This window comes from Eschrichtius robustus, chromosome 6 (assembly GCF_028021215.1).
Source record: "Eschrichtius robustus isolate mEscRob2 chromosome 6, mEscRob2.pri, whole genome shotgun sequence".
NCBI lineage: Eukaryota > Metazoa > Chordata > Mammalia > Artiodactyla > Eschrichtiidae > Eschrichtius > Eschrichtius robustus.
Window position 1 is genome coordinate 62,204,790 of NC_090829.1, and position 20,043 is coordinate 62,224,832.

General features: G+C 39.4%; 1 protein-coding gene across 1 annotated transcript in view; it reads right to left on the reverse strand.

Moving 5' to 3' along the window:
* The window catches only part of MCCC1 (methylcrotonyl-CoA carboxylase subunit 1), a 63,520-nt gene that overhangs the window by 15,028 nt on the left and 28,449 nt on the right, over positions 1 to 20,043 (reverse strand). The window contains exons 8-13 of the mRNA XM_068546302.1: positions 18,653 to 18,764; positions 16,986 to 17,067; positions 9,057 to 9,184; positions 5,705 to 5,888; positions 3,052 to 3,161; positions 1,062 to 1,278 (exon numbers count right to left, since the gene is read on the reverse strand). Coding sequence (XP_068402403.1) covers positions 1,062 to 1,278; positions 3,052 to 3,161; positions 5,705 to 5,888; positions 9,057 to 9,184; positions 16,986 to 17,067; positions 18,653 to 18,764 — 833 coding nt within the window. The remainder of the gene's footprint in view (positions 1 to 1,061; positions 1,279 to 3,051; positions 3,162 to 5,704; positions 5,889 to 9,056; positions 9,185 to 16,985; positions 17,068 to 18,652; positions 18,765 to 20,043) is intronic.

Consider the following 20,043-nt stretch of genomic DNA (forward strand, 5'->3'; position numbering starts at 1 on the left):
CAATGTAACTTTCTTGAATGAATCTAGAAATTAAAGATCCCAATAACAGGATCCTATAATAATATAATAATCCTAATAATAATGAAGGGATAAATGGATTCAATTTTTTCTTTTTCTGTTTGCTCCAAAGATCAGAGATAGCCTGAGGAAACATTATGGAGCAAATTTGGGAGAGCTCAGATTTTGCCAATTTAGAGGGAAGAACTTCTTAACAGAGAACTGACTGAAACTGTAATTAACTAATGAATTTTCATTATGAATTTCCAGCTTCCTGAGGTGTTAGGAGGCTGGGCAACAACTCAGCAGGGATGCTGAAGCAGGGATGCATGCGTGTGGCAGCCAGGATGAATCTGTCAGAGTCCCCCCCGTGCCCAGATTCTATGATACAGTGAAGTACCTAGGTGTCTAGCTAGTCAGAAATTTGATCACAGAATAGAAAAAGAGAGGAGGAACTAACTCAACAATAAAGCATGGGTAACCCAAGGGAATCTGAGCATCTCTGGCGCTCTGTCTTTAGTCTCCAGGACCAAGGAAGTTGCTGCAGGTACAGAGGATACAACAAAGTAGGCCACAAGGAGTGGTGAATAAAAGAAGTTGGAAGGAAGTGAAAAATAAATTAAAAAAAAAAAAAAAGTTGGAAGGGATAGCAGCATGGGATGCGGGGAGAACCAGTGTTTGCTTGAAAATAATTCCTTCTCTACATTACGCTGTTAGGTGATGAGTTAAGTTATATTTAATGGGTTAAAGGGTGTTGATGGGCGCATCCATGTTATGTGAGGAGCTCTACTTGACACTAAAAAACACTTTAGCAGAGGAAGGTGTCAATCACTGACAGAAGAAAAGGGAGGTAGGAGTGGCATAAAGAAAGAAAAGCGGGAGTTCCCTGGTGGCCTAGTGGTTAGGATTCTGGGTGTTCACTACTGTGGCCTGGGTTCAATCCCTGGTTGGGAACTGAGATCCCATAAGCCGTGTGGCACAGCCAAAAAAAAAAAAAAAAAAGCATGTTCAATGATTATTCATAAAATCTTGATAAGCAGAAGAAAGAGAAAAGCATTCCGTACCTTGTGTCTGGATTTTGAAAACATCAGTCATAGCTTTCTCTTTGAGGATGAGCCCCAGAGCTGCCTGGCATAAAAATTCTTTGGCTGTGGTCTTCCGATGGGGCAACAGTTCTTTGCGGTGCTGAGGGATGAAATCAGTGTGCACATTCCCAGCTTCAAACTCTGGGTGGCCAGACAGTTTGAGGAGGAAGTCAATGTTGGTGTGCAGCCCAACAATCTAGGGGAAAGAAAAGCCGATGTCCCCAGTGAGTGGGGAAAACAACATATTCAGAAAAACATTTCTATGGCATCTGCTCTTTCTACTAAGTATTTTCTACTATGAATAACCCTCAGGAAAAACCAAACAAAATGAAAAAACCCACTTCATCATCACTATACATCTGCACACAACACTATGTAATTTACTATGATGAAGACAACGTAGGAAATGGTGTTGGGTAGGTAGCGTGGAGACGTTTAATTGACTCAGGTTAGGAAAGCAAGTAAACGTTAAGAAACTTAAATGAGATTTACTTGCAAGATATTGAAGACTTGCCGCTCAGAACACACCCACGAAATAGGAAAACCGCAAACAGAGTAAGATTGCTGCACTGGGGATGGGTAGGATTATACGACCTGAAAAGAGCTTCCTTCCAACACTAAAATCCAACTTTGACACACTGATATAAAAATTTAAAAAGGTATAAAATTAACCCAAATCCACCCAATAAATGGGATCCCGGGCAAAACTGCTATTTGAGCCTTGGGTTCATTCATTCATTCACTCATTCATCCATTCATTCATTTATGTTATAGCCATTTACTGAGTGCCTTTTATTTTATTTATTTATTAAAAAATTTATTTATTTATTTATTTATGGCTGTGTTGGGTCTTCGTTTCTGTGCGAGGGCTTTCTCTACTTGCGGCAAGTGGGGGCCACTCTTCATCGCGGTGCGCGGGCCTCTCACTATCGCGGCCTCTCTTGTAGTGAAGCACAGGCTCCAGACGTGCAGGCTCAGCAGTTGTGGCTCACGGGCCTAGTCGCCCCGCGGCACGTGGGATCTTCCCAGACCAGGGCTCGAACCCGTGTCCCCTGCATTGGCAGGCAGACTCTCAACCACTGCACCACCAGGGAAGCCCCCTACTGAGTGCCTTTTAGGTGCCAGGCCCTGACCTGGATACTGTGGACACAGTGAGGAACAAAACACAGTCCTTGCCTCCACAGAGCTTACATTCAAGGGACAGATGACAGCAATATCTATAAACAAATATCTAATATAATGTCAGGTGATATGAAGAGAAAGAAGGCTGGCTAAAGGAAGAGAGAACAGCAAAGGGTTCTGTGGGGTGGCCTGGAAGGACTCTGAGGGTCACAGTGAGCAGGGCTGAGGACGGTGAGGAGGGAATCATGTGCGGGAAGAATATTCTGGAAAGGAGAACGGGAACACATGGCTCCATGCTGGGTGTGTCTAAGGAGTAGCAAAGAGGCCAGTGTGGGTGGAGCCACAGAAAAAGGAGGTTTGATCAAATTCACGATATATAATAATTTGAATATCACAGGTTAATAAGAAGTCCTTCTATGAAGCTAAATCAATGTGGTATGGGACTTACTGCACCAAGGAAATGAATGGCTACAGAAAAGCAACAAAACCTTTCAAATGGGTAAGACTGAACATAATTATCTTCCTTCACAGAAAATAACACCAGACTATAGGCCACACGCATGTCGTGGCCTCATCTACAGGATGAATAGAAATTTCATACTGAGGTCAACACTGATGCTGATAGTTTTAGTCTTGCAATCTTTCTTTTCTAGCTGAAATTAAGAAGTCCTCAAACTCTATTCTGACCCATAGGAAATTCTTCCATGTGAAATTATTCTGTTTGTGACATATGGGTAATTGGAGGAAATAAGTTGACAAGGACAAAGTTGACCAATCCTAACAGTCACGCTTGGCTGTAGAGATGCAGAGAACAACAGGGCCACTGACAAGGCCCCAGGTCACTCACACTGTACTGTCGAAGGCTGTACCTCAGTTTCGTCAAGGCTGCCTGGCGATCTGCAGCCCACACAACCAGCTTTGCAATCATGGGGTCATAATGCACTGAAACTTCATCTCCTGAAATTGAAAAACCACAGTAACCAAAGTTAAAACTTAAAGAGAGAAAGTATGATAAGTAAGACATTCTCCTGGGGCTTTATGTACATTTCACACTTAATCCTCACAAACTCCTGCACCACAGATATCCTTACCACCATTTTATTCATGAGGAACTGAGGCTCACGGGGGGTTTAAAAACAGAAGTTGTTAAGGAGGGTGTGGCCATCCAAGAGCACCACGCCCCAAATAGTCATTCAATGACACACAGGCTGGTTTTCCCCATCCTTTCTTCGTCTGAACCTTCTTTTCCCTTCTCATTTTAGGAAGTCAGTACAAACTCCCTCTATCCTCTCATATCACAATCACTTCTGTCCTTGGCATTTCCTTCCCTCCACCCCCTCAGTTTCCTCATCAGAAAAAAAAAGGACAATAATTCCTCTATACTATATGCTTGTTGGGAGGATTGACAATCAAGTGCCAAATGCCATACCTGGCAGAGCTGATAAACAAATAGCAGCTGTCATTACCAAGTCTCAGAGAACAAGAATGTGAACCACGCACATATCACTGGTTAGAATGGTTCAAGACAAAAGGATGTGGTGTGTTACACAGAATACTGTTCTAGGACCTTTCCGTGATTTTGACAGGCCACTGGACCCCTCTGAACCCCAGAGTCTTCATCTGTAGAATCAAGGGGTTAGATCACACTCCCTTATCCACCCAGCCATCCACCCACCCACCAACACATAGTGAACACCTTCTAGGCCTAGGCTTGAGCAAAGTCCTGCAAATATAACATAGAAGACACAGTCCCTCTCTTAAGGCTCTTATAGTCTAATGGAGAAGGTAGACAAGGAGTAAAAGATCATCAGAAGATAATATAAAAGGGCAATGCCCAAGGTGAATACACAAGGGACTCAGGAAACACAAAAGAGGGGGGTTGGGGGAAGCTTCCTGGACTAGATTATCCTCCTCAGTGCCAGGATGTGAATCTGGGAGTCTGTATTAGAGTTACATCTCTGTTATCCTTTGAGCACCTTTATTAAGGTATATTGCAAGCTTTGCTTGCCTCACAGATTCTTTTTTTTTCTATTGCAAGTTCCCTCTTCTCTCTATGATGTGCCGCTGATATGAAAAAATTTACTGACTACCAAATCTTGCTGTGGGTTAGCCAGAACTCTCAAAATGCTGCCAGTTTATCATTAAGAAGTCCTCATTCATTTTGGCTTTCCAGACCCTATACAATTTGCTCTCATTCTGTATCTCCAGCCATATCTCCAACTACTCACTGTCCTGAACCCTTTTCTCCAGCCACATATTTTCTCACAGTTCTTCAAACACATCTTTAGTTAAACCCTCTTTTCTTTACTTTTCTGATATGCTGTTATATCTGCCTACTCAAATCCACTCCAGACTTCCTCTTAGAAACGTGTCCTGATTATACCAGCCTAACATAACCTGTTATTCCTGACAATTGCTGTATTTTATCACTCACCATCTGTATAACTTCTCTGGCAACTAAAGTTAAGGTGGCAGTAAACAGTGGTGGCTCAGAGCATAAAACCTGGAGCCAGAATGCCTGGGTCTGAATCTTGGCTCCAAGGGTGACCTTGGACAAGTCACTTCTCTGTGCCCTGGCTTCCTCATCTGGAAAATGGGAGTGATAATAACACCTATTCATAGGGTAGTTCTCATAGTTAAAGGAGCCCAGGTAGAAACATCACCTAGAACAGTGCCTGTACATAGTAAGTGCTAAATAACTGTTATGACCATCGTTATTAATCATACGTGAATCATGACAGTTCTTGCACTGTCATTTTTTTACTTTTCTTTCTTTCATTTATTACTGTTTAGCTTGCACTAAATTTATTTATTAATTTTTCAGCTTGACTTTCACTCCCTCGAAGGCAGAGTGCCTTGGACATAGCAGTTATCAGTCACCTTAAATTATATTTGGAACTAGGCAAAGTAAAAAATATAAAACAGTACCCACAAAATATTTGTTGCTTAGGCTTGACTAAGTGCTGCTGCATTTCAAAAAAGAGAGTAGTACTGCTTAAAAATACTAGTTATTCTTTTTTTTTTTTAATTAATTAATTTATTTATTTATTTATTTTTAGCTGTGTTGGGTCTTCGTTTCTGTGCGAGGGCTTTCCCTAGTTGCGGCGAGTGGGGGCCCCTCTTCATTGCGATGCGCGGGCCTCTCACTATCGTGACCTCTCTTGCGGAGCACAGGCTCCAGACACGCAGGCTCAGCAGCTGTGGTTCACGGGCCTAGTTGCTCCGCGGCACGTGGGATCTTCCCAGACCAGGGCTCGAACCCGTGTCCCCTGCATTAGCAGGCCGATTCTCAACCACTGCGCCACCAGGGAAGCCCCTAGTTATTCTTTAAAAATGACTATTCCAGAAGGAAAAGTAAAGATTACAGAGAAATCAACTAAATCCTTTATTTTAAAGCACACTAGATATATCCACAAGACATAGGGAAAAGACCCCATACAAAACCAATAATGTACTAACAATTTTTAAACACTGAGACTTTTTGCTTTATTTCACTTTACCTTGCCGTACTCCAGTTTCAATCCTAGTGGCAAGGTCTGCTCGAGGGGTGGAGAGATGCACTAATGGTCCAGCCCCTGGCATGAAGTTATTGTTAGGATCTTCTGCATATATTCTAGCTTCAAAGGCATGGCCCCGCAGAGTTATTTCTTCCTGGCTCAAAGGAATCTTCTCTCCTGCTGCAATCTGGTAAAAGAAGAGTATGTGCTTCTTATGAATATACACCTTCTAGCAGCTATGAGACTTAGTCGATGGTCTTATTCTTTTCTACGTAAAATGTACATCAGGACTTTATAATGAAGCCAAATAAAAACTCTTATTTTATCCACCCACTCGAGTATTGGGCAAAAGCAAAAGTAGATTAAAAAACAGATGCAGCTTGAAAATACTGTACTAATTACAATGGGTTTCTAGAATTTTTAAATAGAGAAAACAGGCAAACCAATGACTAAATCACAAATATAAGTATCAGTCCTTTTTCAATATAATGAAAACTGAAATTTCTTACTGGCAAGATATTCTCAGTTTTCATTTAAAACATTAGCACTCAGTTACCAAATCAAGCTTTTTTATAGTAAATTATTAGCTGGTGTTTAGGACTATTTTCACAGCTATGCCTAAAGCGTGGCATTAGTCATCTTTGTCATCTTCATCACCAAGCGATCAAGCAAAACAAACAGGGGAACATGATGTTTTTTAAATTTTGTTATGTTTATGTATATTGCAAGATACCAGATTATAAACAGGATGATCAGCATTGTTTATCACTACTGTAATTATTATTATTTTGGCTCTTATATACTAATACAACAAATCTCTCTCTTCAACTAATATAACTTGGAAAAGGCTATTGGAGGGCACACTGTCCCTCTCTTCTCTCTCCCCTTAAGTTTTCCTCCAAGATGAGAAAATGACAAACTGAGATGGCAAAAGATATAGGGAAAAACTCTAACTTAGCAGCACACTGAACTAGACAGGTAAGTGTAAAACAAGCAAAGGTTTCATCTCTTTAAATCTGTAGATAAGAAAAATCAGGAACCACAACAGTGAAAATGAAAGGAAAATGGACTAAATTGAATGGCTTTATGCCATGGTGTTTGGAGCCAAAGACTGCAGCCGTATTGCCTGGGTTCAAATTCTGTCTCTATACTTATTCTGTTCTGGGCATACTCATATTCTGGGTAAGTTTCTGTAACCTCTTTTTTTTTAAATTAATTAATTAATTATTTATTTTTGGTTGTGTTGGGTCTTCGTTTCTGTGCAAGGGCTTTCTCTAGTTGCGGCAAGCAGGGGCCACTCTTCATCGCGGTGCGCGGGCCTCTCACTATCGCAGCCTCTCTTGTTGCGGAGCACAGGCTGCAGATGCGCAGGCTCAGTAGTTGTGGCTCACAGGCCCAGCTGCTCCGCGGCACGTGGGATCTTCCCAGACCAGGGCTCGAACCCGTGTCCCCTGCATTGGCAGGCAGATTCTCAACCACTGTGCCACCAGGGAAGCCCTCTGTAACCTCTTAATGCTTCAGAGAAAAATGCCTGGCATAAAGTAAGCACTATGTAAGTGTTAGCTATTATCATTTCATTCTAATCCTTTATAATAAAATACTCTTTAATGTTCTAATAAAGAATTCTATTTCAAAAAAAAAAAAGAATTCTATTTGTTTTAGTATAAAAAAGGAAAAGAATGACCATATGTCCATATTCTAAGATGTGATCTTATTGCTGACTATATAGCGCAATTTCAACCTGGCTATCTTTGCCTATTTGCTTTCCTCTGAAGTTGGCTTCTATCTGGGCCCAGAAGAGACTGACCCAACCATGCCTCTGGGTACTTAGAAATGTGTACCATCTGAGTTCTCTGGGGCTTAGACATTGACCCTTTGGAAGCCCTGGACCTTGGATATTTCACCAGCCTCTCCTGAAACCACTAACCATCTGCACCTGCAGCCTGGGCGCTCACATCATTTCTCCCTTGCTCTACAAAGCTGGTGACTCCAGAGACAGGTCCTGGAGCTTGAACTCTTGCCTCACCACATGGAGACACCCCTTGTTTTACCTCTGTTTGGAAGCCAGACTCCAAAGTACCTTGAACACTGTAAACAAGGTCCAATGGCATCCCTAAGTTCTAGAAACCCTCCCCAGATGATAAAAGCCTATTTCTCTTTCTAAAGCTCTTACAGTTTCTTGACCTGCAGAAATAAATGTCTGCTGGTCCCCCTAATGTCCAAAAGCTTTCTCCTCTTTAATCCTTGGAAACCCTTTATCCTTCATGATTTCAAAATTCTGGACTCTTGTGGTTACCGCTTCAGAAAAAAAATATTCCTTTCCTTGAATTCTGGAAACATAAGCACTCTTTCCAAAAGTTTATAAACCCGCTACAGTTTTCCTGACACTTACTAACACTTACTAGCCTGATGTGCCTGGTTTTCATTAGCTCCCAATGCCCAGAAGGCCCAGAAGAATCTTATGGCTCAATTAAAACCACCAATCATCCCCAAGGAACCAGCAAAAGGAATGTTCTATTACTGTCCACAGAAGTTCTGCAAAGACAAAATTATCAAAATAATCAAGACTTTAGCATCACAACGTGGAAAAAATAATTTCGTTTCAGGCTATATAAAGAACAAAGAATCCTACAGAGATCAAGAACATTCATACTACTTAAAAACATTTTTTATATTAAACAACAGGTTGTAAACATCTACTGTTTTCAATAAAGAGAACAAAACAGACTAAGTTATTATCATAAATGTTTGAAGGAATAAGCTTGTAGAACTCAGATTCAGGCCAGTGAAGAACAGTTGTAGACTTAAGACTTCAGTAAAATTCAGTAGATGTGTCACAGAAATGTTAAAGTGCTTTAAAATTTTCTAAACATTTACTCTGAATAGCTACATTTATCCCTTCATGGGCCATCAACATTCTGTCAGCACTTGCACGTGGACCCCTCTGTTAATCCAGACCCTTCCCTTGGCTCTTCATTCCCATCTTTTCCTTAGCTTATTTCACCTTGGCTAGCATCTGTCCTGCCTCTAAAATCTCATGATGGTCTGGACCTGAATGATGTGGTCTCAGAGCACAAGGCTTTGTGTTGAGACAGTGTGGTCACAAGCAAGCCTCAGTGACAGCAGCTCGCCTGCTGGCTGCCCCATGTCTAAGGGGGAAAGATGGTAAGTGACAGATTAGGATCTGAGTCCATAAACTGCATCAAATGTAATGCCACCTTTAACCTCCCATTTTCCTATCCTCATGACAACCACTAAGAATTGAACCCTTGTCCAAAGCGATGCCTCCTTTCAAGAGGTTTTAAGAAGGGAATGTATTCTCGACACTGATTTTTAACAGAAAAAATACTCCCACCCTAAGCTGCCATTCCACCAAGTCAGTTCCTGTGATCATCTCAGTAACAGGGTGTTCCACTTGCAGCCTTGTATTCATCTCCATGAAGTAGAAATTGTGCTTTGAGTCCATAATAAACTCCACAGTTCCTAAATATAAAATACAGTCGTCACATTTCAACAGTATATAATCAGTAGGAATCAAAATCTTTCTTGATAGATCATATCAAGTTTTACAGCTGCCTTCATTCAATGGTAAACATTTTGCATTTCATGAAGAAAACATCTCATGTTTTGCAGCAGCAAATGATTCTCAATCAAAAATACGGAGCCACATGAAATTTAACAATAGAAAAGTATATTTGGGGTTTCAAGCAAACGGTAAGCCCAAGTTATGAATAAGTCTCAGCTGTTGTAGCAGTTAGAACATGGTTGGACCATGTGTTACAGCTTCTGCGTACCAAGATCCCTGGAAACCTCACTGTGACATCCCATCTCACTCTAACTCTGTGGAGAAAAACACAACATTTTTTTCTCCTGACTGTGCGCTTTGGAAGTGTCTTTAAAAGTCCTTTTGCTAGTGACCCATGGGGAGATTACTTAGTAACTAAACACTATGTTAATGTCTTATCTACTGACATTCTACTAAGTACTACACTTCCCCCAACTTTATTAAGGTATAATTCCAGACAGTAAAATTTATCTATTTTAAATATAGTGTGCTGAGTTTCAGCAATTGAATACAGTCATATAACCACCACCACAATGAAAATACAACATACTTCCATCATCCAAAACATTCCCTTGTTCCCTTTGCAGTCAGTCCCTTCACCAGGCCCCAGCTCCAGGCAATCACTGGTCTGCTTTCTATCACAGGTTTTTTCTAGAATGTCATATAAATGAAATCATATAGTATACAGTCTTTTGTGTTTGAATTTTTTTCACTTAGCCTAAGGCTAATTCCATATAATTTAAAACTTGCTTTTCAAACTGTGGAGGAGTTAGTGGATTGTAAAAATTTAGTGAAGACTTCCAGTTTCTGGCCCAGCATGGAAGGAACTTAGAAGTTACCATTCCATTCTGACAACAAGAAAAAGCTGAATAAGATGAAAAATCAACAACTCTTCTTAGATGCATCACAGACATGAGGTTACAAGGCAAACCGCTGCCCCCCAAATTAGAGACACAGAAAGGTGAAAACAGAGATTCACAACTTATTGGAACAGAAACCCATGAGCAAAAACCTCTGTGGGAACAAGTACTGGAGAAGGAAAACCTGGACTGTAATTGACAAATTGCTGGAGGCTCAGTGTGGACAGTTCCAAGAGTTAAAAACCCCCGGGGGGGATGAAGTTATAGGGAGCTCCCAACACTTTTATAAGTTTTACCTCCAGAAGCTCTACCAGGTCCTCACAGTGAACACTGGAGAAAAAAATCCCTTGAGTTTCTAGCAGTGGGAGGGGAAAACGAACCATATGAAGTATGCCAGAGTTCTGTTCTTCTGAACAAGATCCGTCCTTCAGAGAAACTATTTTATTAGAGCCTAAACTATTGGGATTTTATCAGGGCCTAATTAATGTAATTGAGGGAAGAGAAATACACAACTCCAGCCATTCTGTCCCACATAAGGGAATAAATAAAAAACAAATAAACAAAAACCAACTGAAAAACACTGATGAAGTTCACAGTTCAGAGCGCAAGCACACCAAAAGACTTAGACTGAATCACAGGTCTATAGAACATTTCACCTTCCCTGTACCTAACCAATACACTACTAAAGACCTATTTACCACAGTTCCTTTTACCTGGTACATTAACCTCTGGCTATCAAGAACAAATTACATGGCATCCTAAGAGGCAAAAAACACAGTTTCGAGAGACTGAAAAAGCATCATAACCAGACTAAGATATGATAGAATTATAATTATCATAATTATCTGATAGAATTATCAGAACAAGAACTTAAAAACCCTTTAATTAATATGTTAAGGGTTTTAATGGAAAAAGTACACAACATGTAAGAACAGTTAAATATAAGTAGACATGGAAATTTTAAGAAAGAAAAAAAAAATCTAAAGATCAAACATACCATTAGAGAAATGAAGAATGCCTTTGATGGACTTATCAGTAGATTGCACACAGCCAAGGAAAGAATCTCTGAGCTTGAGGACATGACAACAGAAACTTCCAAAATTAAAATCAAAGAGAAAAAAGACTGAAAAAAACAGAACAGAATATCCAAGAACTGTGGAGAACTAGAAAAGGTGTAACATATGCATAATGGGAATACCATAAGATAAGTAAAGAAAGGAACAAAAGCAGTATCTGAAGCAATAATGACTAAAATTTAATGTTGGACACTGAATCACTGATCCAGGGAGGTCAGAGAACACAAAGCAGGATAAATGCCAGAAAAACTACACCTAGGCAAACTATACCTACAATATCATTTTCAAAGTACAGAAAATCAAAAATCCTGAAAGAACCCAAGGAAAAAAAACACACCTTACTTATAAAAGAGAAAAGATAAGAATTATATCTGACTTCTCCTCAGAAACCATGCAACCAAGAAGAGCAGAGTGAACTATTTAAAGTGTTGTCTAAAACAATCATCAAGGGCTTCCCTGGTGGCGCAGTGGTTAAGAATCCGCCTGCCAATGCAGGGGACACAGGTTCGAGCCCTGGTCCGGGAAGATCCCACATGCTGCAGAGCAACTAAGCCCGTGCGCCACAACTACTGAGCCTGCACTCTAGAGCCCGCAAGCCACAACTACTGAAGCCTGTGTGCTTAGAGCCCGTGCTCCGCAACGAGAAGCCACCACAGTGAGAAGCCCATGCACCGCAACGAAGAGTAGCCCCCGCTCACCGCAACTAGAGAAAGCCCATGTGCAGCAACGAAGACCCAATGCAGCCAAAAATAAATAAATAAATAATAAATAAATAAATAAATTTCAAAAATCTATAAAGAAAGTCAGCCAAGTATAAAAAAAAAAAACCCATCAACCTAGAATTCTGTACCTTGTTAAGTTATCCTTCCAAAGTGAAGGAGAAATAAAGACTATCTTAGATAAACAAAAATTGAGAGAATTTATTGGCAGTAGACTTGCCCTGCAAGAAATGTTAAAAGAAGTTCTTGGGGCTTCCCTGGTGGTGCAGTGGTTGAGAATCTGCCTGCCAATGCAGGGGACACGGGTTCGAGCCCTGGTCTGGGAAGATCCCACATGCCATGGAGCAACTAAGCCTGTGCGCCACAACTACTGAGCCTGCGCGTCTGGAGCCTGTGCTCCGCAACAAGAGAGGCGGGACAGTGAGAGGCCCGCGCACCGCGATGAAGAGTGGCCCCCACTTGCCGCAACTAGAGAAAGCCCTCGCACAGCAACCAAGACCCAACACAGCCATAAATTAATTAATTAATTAATAAAAAAAAAAATCTAGCCTATTAGAAGTTCTTCATAGCGAAGGAAATGAAATAGGGTCAATAAACCAAGACGTAACAATCTTTAATGTTTACGCATCTGAAAACAGGGTGTCAAAATACATCAGGTAAAAACTGAGAACTGCAAGAATAAATAGATGAATCCACTAATCAATTGGAGACTTTAATACCCCTCTATTAGAAATGGATAAACCCAGCAGGCAGAATATTAGTAAGGACATAGATGAACTCAATAGCACAGTCAATAAAATGGAATAATTGACACCTATAGACTAATTCATCCAACAACAGCAGATTACATATTGTCATACTTGCATGGAACAATCACCATGACAGACCACATTCAGGGCCACAGAAAAAGACCTTAACAAATTTAAAAGAATAGATAACATATAATGTCTGCTCTCAGACCACAATTAAACTAAAAATCAATAAATTGAACTAGAAATCATAACAGAAAGATAGCTGGAAAAAAATCCCCAAATACTTGCAGATTAAACAACACACTACTAAATAACACGTGTCAAAGAAGAAATCTCAAAAGAAATCTAAAAATTGTTTAAACTAGATGAATATGAGGATACAACTTTTCAAAATTTGTGAGATGCATAGAAAGCAGTATTAGATGGCAATTTATAGCATTGAATCCATATATTTGAAGAGAAGAAAGATCTACAATTAATCTAAGCTTCTACTTTAGGAAACTAAAAAAGGAAAAGCAAATTACTTCCAAGGTAAACAGAAGAAAAGAAATAATAGAGTAGAAATTCATGAAACTGAAGACAGAAAATAGAAAAAAAATCAACAAAACCAAAAGTTGGTTCTTTGAAAAGATCAATAAAAGTGATAAGCCTCTAGACAGGCTATCTAAGAAAAAAAGAGGACAGAAATTACTAATATCAGACATGAAGGAAGGAACATCACTACAGACCTTATGAACATTAAAAGGATAATAAAGGAATATTATTAACAACATTATGCTCACAAATTTAATAACCTAGATGAAATGGGCCAATTCCTTGAAAGACACAATCTGCCAAAACTCACACAAGCAAAAAACAGAATTTAAATAGGCCTATATCTATTAAAGAAATTGAAACAATCATTAATAACCTTCAAAACAGAAAGCAGCAGGCCCAGATTGGTTTACTGGTAAATTCTACCAAACACTGAAGGCAGAATTTATACCAATTTTCTACAGTCTATTCCAGAAGACAGAATTTTTCCTAACTCATTCTATGAGGCCAGCGTTACCTTAATACCAAAACCAAAGATGTTACAAGGAAACTACAGACCAATATCTCTTAAGAACACTGATGAAGTAATCCTCAAGAAAATATTAGCAAATCAAATCCAACAACATATAAAAATCCCACCATGACCAGGTAAGATTTATCCCAGGTATGCAAGGCTGGTTCAACATTAGAAAATCAATTAATGTAATCTATCACATCAACAGGCTAAAGCAAAACCATGTGATCATATCAATAAATGCAGAAAAAGCATTTGATGAAATCTAGTACCCAATTATAATAAAAACTCTCAACAAACTAGGAACAGAGGGGAACCTCCTCAATTTGATAAAGAAGATTTACAAAAACCTACACAGCTACCATCATACTTAATGGTGAGAAACTAGAAGCCTTCCCACTAAGATCAGAAATAAGGCAAGGATGTCCACTTTCACCACTCCTTTTCAACATCATACCAGAAGTCCTATCTAATACAGTAAGACAAGAAAAGGAAATAAATGGTATATAGATTGGGAAAGAAGAAATAAAACTGACTGTTCACAGATGACTTGATCATCTTTATAAAAAAGTTGACAAAAAAACCTCCTGGAACTAATAAGTGATCATATCATGGTTGCAGGATACAAGGTTAATATACAAAAGTCAATTGTTCTCCGACATACCAGCAAACAAGTTGAATTTGAAATTAAAAACACAATACTATTTACATTAGCACCCTCCCCCATGAAATAGGTATAAATCTAACAGAATATGTATAAGATCTATATGAGGAAACTATAAAATTCTGGTAAAAGAAGTCAAAGAAGAATTAAATAAATGGAGAAATATTCCATGTTCATGGGTGGGAAGACTCAACATTGTAAAGATGTCAGTTCTTCCCAACTTGTTATATAGAGTCAATGCAACCCCAATCAAAATCCCAGCAAGTTATTTTGTGGATATCAAAAAACTGATTCTAACGGTTATACGGAGAGGCAAAAGACCCGAATAACCAACTCAGTCTGACAAAATGACAAAATGGGAAGACTGACACTATCTGAATTCAAGACTTACTATAAAGCTACAGTAATCAAATCAGTGAAGTACCAGTGAGAGAACAAATAGATCAGTGGAACAGAATAGAGAGTCCAGAAATAGACCGACATAAATATAGACAACTGATCTTTGACAAAGGAGCAAAGGCAATACAATGGAGAAAAAACAGTCTTTTCAAGAAACGGTGCTGGAGCAACTGGGCAACTACATGCAGGAAAAAAAAAAAAAGAATCTCAACACAGACCTTACAAAAATTAACTCAAAATGGTTCAAAGACCTAAATGTAAAACACAAAACCATAAAACTCCTAGAACACAACACAGGAAAAAACCTAGTTGACCTTGAGCATGGCGATGTCCTTTTTAGATACAACAGCAAAGGCATGATCCATGAAAAAAACAATTGATAAACTGGACTTCACTAAAATTAAAAACTTCCGCTTGGCAAAAGACAATGTCAACAGAATGCAAAAACTAGCCACAGACTGAGAGAAAATATTTGCAAAAGGTACATGGTACATCTGATGAAAGACTGTTATCTAATATATAAAGAACCCTTAAAGCTCGACAATAAGAAAGCAAACAACCCAATTAAAAAATGGGCAAGGGGTTTCCCTGGTGGCGCAGTGGTTGAGAATCTGCCTGCCAATGCAGGGGACACGGGTTCGAGCCCTGGTCTGGGAAGATCCCACATGCCATGGAGCAACTAAGCCCATGCGCCACAACTCCTGAGCCCGCGTGCCACAACTACTGAGCCCACGTTCCTAGAGCCCGTGCTCCGCAACGAGAAGCCACCGCAATGAGAAGCTGGTGCACCACAACGAAGAGTACCCCCCGCTCGCCGCAACTAGAGAAAGCCCGGGCGAAGCAACGAAGACCCAACGCAGCCAAAAATAAAATAAATAAATAAATAAACTTATTTAAAAAAAAAAAAAAATCGGCAAAAGACCTGAAGAGACACCTCACCAAAGACATACAGATGGCAAGTAAGCATATGAGAAGATGCTGCATATCATATGTTATCAGGAAAATGCAAATTAAAACACTGAGATACCACTACACACGTATTAGAGTAGCCATAATCTGGAACACTGACAACACCAAATGCTGGTGAGGATGTGGAGCAACAGGAGTTCTCATTCACTGCTGGTGGGATTGCAAAATGGTACAGCTGCTTTGGAACACTTTGGCAGTTTCTTACAAAACTAAACATACTCTTACCATGTGATCCAGCAATCATACTTCTTGGTATTTACTCAAATGAACTGAAGCTGTGTCTACACAAAACCCTGTACACAGATGTTTATAGTAGCTTTATTTATAATTACCAAACTTGGATGTCCTTCAGTAGGTCAGAAGATAAGTAAACTGTGGTACATCCAGACAATGGAATATTATTCAACACTAAACAGAAATGAGCTATCAAGCCATGAAAAGATATGGAGGAAACTTAAATGCATACTACTTAAATACATATTACTAAGTGAAAGAAGCCATCCTGAAAAGGCTACATACTGTATGATTCCAACTATGTAACATTTTAGAAAAGACAAAACTATAGAAGCAATAAAAAGATCAGTGGTTGTCAGGGGTTGGAGGCAGGGAGGAATGAAGAGCATATTTAGGGCACTGAGACTATTCTGTAAGATATTACAATGGTGGATACATGTTGGACACGTGTCATTATATATTTCTCCAAACTCACAGAATGTACAACATCAAGAGCAACCCTAATGTAAACTATGGACCCTGGGTGATAATGATGTGTCCATGTAGGTTCGTCAGTTGTAACAAAAGCACTGCTCTGGTGCTGGATGTCGACAGTGGGGGAGGCTGTGTTGGGGGGGCACAAGGGGTGTGGGAACTCTTTGAACTTGCTGCTCAATTGTGCTGTGAACCTAAAACTGCTCTAAAACATTTAAGTTTACTAATTTTGAAAAATGCAAAAAAATCATTTTAGCGATTTTATTTCAAAATAGGATAGAAAATATCAAATAGCATTATACAGAATTAGGCTAAGTACTGTTTAGTGACTTTTTTCCCCCAATATACATGTATATAAACATAAACACGTTTACATACTGGTTCTCAACGTAAAATGTACTTCTTAATGTGGATATAGTCAAAAAAGTTTGAAAGCCAATGATTTCAAAGCTGTATGTTTCGTTTGCCTTTCAAAACACAAATGAATTTTCCTCCTCCTCTGTTAGAAGCCAATCTTGACATACCTGCGCCAACATAATTTACAGCTTTAGCAGCTCTGACTGCAGCTTCTCCGAGCTTTTTTCTTACTTCAGGTTTAATACCAGGCTATGAAAAAATATTTGAAATAAATTTCCATTAGTACTTTGTTCTACTAGAAGTTTCCATTAAGATTCAATAGTACATTTCTATGTATCAAATATTGCATTAAAGAGATAATAAGGATAAATATCTGATGTTATACATTTCATCATGAAATACTGTCTTATACCACAGTTCAACTGTCCCTATACCAAAGTTTAATGATTCTGTTAGTAATTTCTATGAATTGCAGATATTACTTAGCATAATGACATATCTCTGTCCCTTGTACCTACTAAATGACTATCTTTTCTTTTCTTTTTTTTTTTTGGCCGTGCTGTGCGGCTTGCAGGATCTTAGATCCCCAACCAGGGATGGAACCCAGGCCCACAACAGTGAAAGCACTTAGTCCTAACCACTGGACTGCCACAGAATTCCCCAAAATAACTTTCATGATCATATGTCCACTTAAAATTACATATATCAATACAAAAACTTTGAATAATTTCTATTTGTTTCAAGATGATAAAGCAATCTGGGTCATATGCCCAATAATTATCTTGGAATAATGGTAAATGTTGAGATTGCAAGTTAATAAGAAAGGTTCAGGGACTTCCCTGGCGGTCCAGTGGTTAAGATTTCGCACTTCCACTGCAGGGGGCGCAGGTTCAATCCCTGGTTGGGGAAATAAGATCCCGCGTGCCGTGCATGGCACGGCCAAAAAAAAAAAAAGGTTCATAAAATGTCTATCAATAAGTAGGCAAAGCCTTTTAACATTGTTAAATGGTGCTCTACAGATTTTTATTTAAGCAATCACTGCTTGAAAATAAGGCTTTATTGAAATTATTGTTGACATTTACTTCAGACGGTATAATATACTCTGCAACAGAAATTAAGTTTTGAATACAGTATGAGAATAACTAACTGATGAATCAGAAACCTTAGATCTCTGACCTTTTAGAAATACATATTGAAAAAAACATGCATATAACTTTGGACAAGAGGCCTACGGCAGTAGCAGATTCCAAAGAAATGTAAATCTGAAAATAGGTAATCCTAGGAGTAGGCCTTGACCCGGGTGACAACCTGAGTCAATCAAGAGGTAGACTCAGATGTAAACAATTGTAAGGGGGCAAAAGTGGCCAAATAAGAGCAAATCCAAATCTCTCCTCTACACAACATAACCTTTAAGTTGGGAAGATGATTAATATATTTTAGGAACATCTGAAACACCAGTTAAAAGAATGTTCTTCATAAAAAATACATTCAATTAACAAGACCATTCCATTCCTCAAACACGCTAATTAATTACAATTTAAAATCTGCATGGAAACGGTAGCTGTTCACTGTAAGTCAGATACTACTTGGATCAGAGCAGATTTTCCCAGATACCATCCAGAAGGATCATGGTCTTAGTGCGCCCTCAGTATGGTAGCCCCAGAATATCAACCCTTCCTCATCCCCAACACTGCAGTGAGGCTGTATTACTACTGGGGAATGTTGTTCAGCAGGACTTGGGGGGAATACTAGCTTCACAGATTTCTGACCCAAAAGTCAGTGACTGAGATTTACAATATAGAGAAGCTGACAAATTTCTTTACAAGATCCTTACCCCTGGGGCCTCCTCAATGATCTTCTGATGTCTCCTCTGTACACTACAGTCTCTTTCAAACAAGTACACAGCATTGCCATGGTGGTCACCAAACACCTGGACTTCCACATGCCTATTTAAAAACCCAATGAGAAGTTTCCATTTGTAGGTTGAACATTCAAGAAAAAAAAATTGTATATATGAAATGAGTGAGAAATAAGAAAAGACAGAAAACACTGGATACCATATTTATGACCTCACAGTAGGGGCAAGTCGCAAGTACAAACTGCCAAGGAAAAGACTGATAAATCTGAATACATCAAAATTACAAGTTATAGTCACAATTCATGTATCCTCAAAAAGTCAATGAAAACATATTTTTATGATCAGTGGATTTTAAAAAAGCAACTCTTACAGTCAGATTTTATAAACTAAGGCAGACTGGAAATTATAATGGCTCATCCATAGAAAGGTTAAGAAATAAATTTATATGGATCATTCATTTTTTAAGAATATACTAACATTGGGCTTCCCTGGTGGCGCAGTGGTTGAGAATCTGCCTGCCAATGCAGGGGACACGGGTTCGAGCCCTGGTCTGGGAAGATCCCACATGCCGCGGAGCAACTAGGCCCGTGAGACACAATTACTGAGCCTGCGCGTCTGGAGCCTGTGCTCCACAACAAGAGACGCCACGATAGTGAGAGGCCCGCGCACCGCGATGAAGAGTGGCCCCCACTTGCTGCAACGAGAGAAAGCCCTCGCACAGAAACAAAGACCCAATGCAGCCATAAATAAATATAAAAATAAATTTTAAAAAATTAAAAAAAAAGAATATACTAACATTAAATCATAAAAAACAAAAAAAGGAACTTTAATGTTGAGTGTAAAATAGTAAAATTATCAGAAGTCATATTACGAGTAAATGCAGGACTTCCCTGGTGGCGCAGTGGTTAAGAATCCGCCTGCCAATGCAGGGGACATGGGTTCGAGCCCTGGTCCAGGAAGATCCCACATGTCGTGGAGCAACTAAGCCCGTGCACCACAACTACTGAGCCCTCACGCCACAACTACTGAAGCCCGCACGCCTAGAGCCCATGCCTCCACAACAAGAGAAGCCACCTCAATGAGAAGCCTGCTCACTGCAACTAGAGAAAGCCCGCGTGCAGCAACGGAGACCCAATGCAGCCAAAAATAAATAAATAAATAACTTTATTAAGAGAAAAAGAGTAAATGCACGTAACACTTAAGAAAATAAGGGTAACACAGACCATTTGGTGAACATGAAAGCATTCTTCTCAGATTCATTTTGATATGTTCATACTGTAGTTCACCTCACACATTCACCACCATAATACAGAAATGAGTGACCAGCAAGCATTTTTTTCTGTTGAGTTTTTAAAATAAAAATTGTC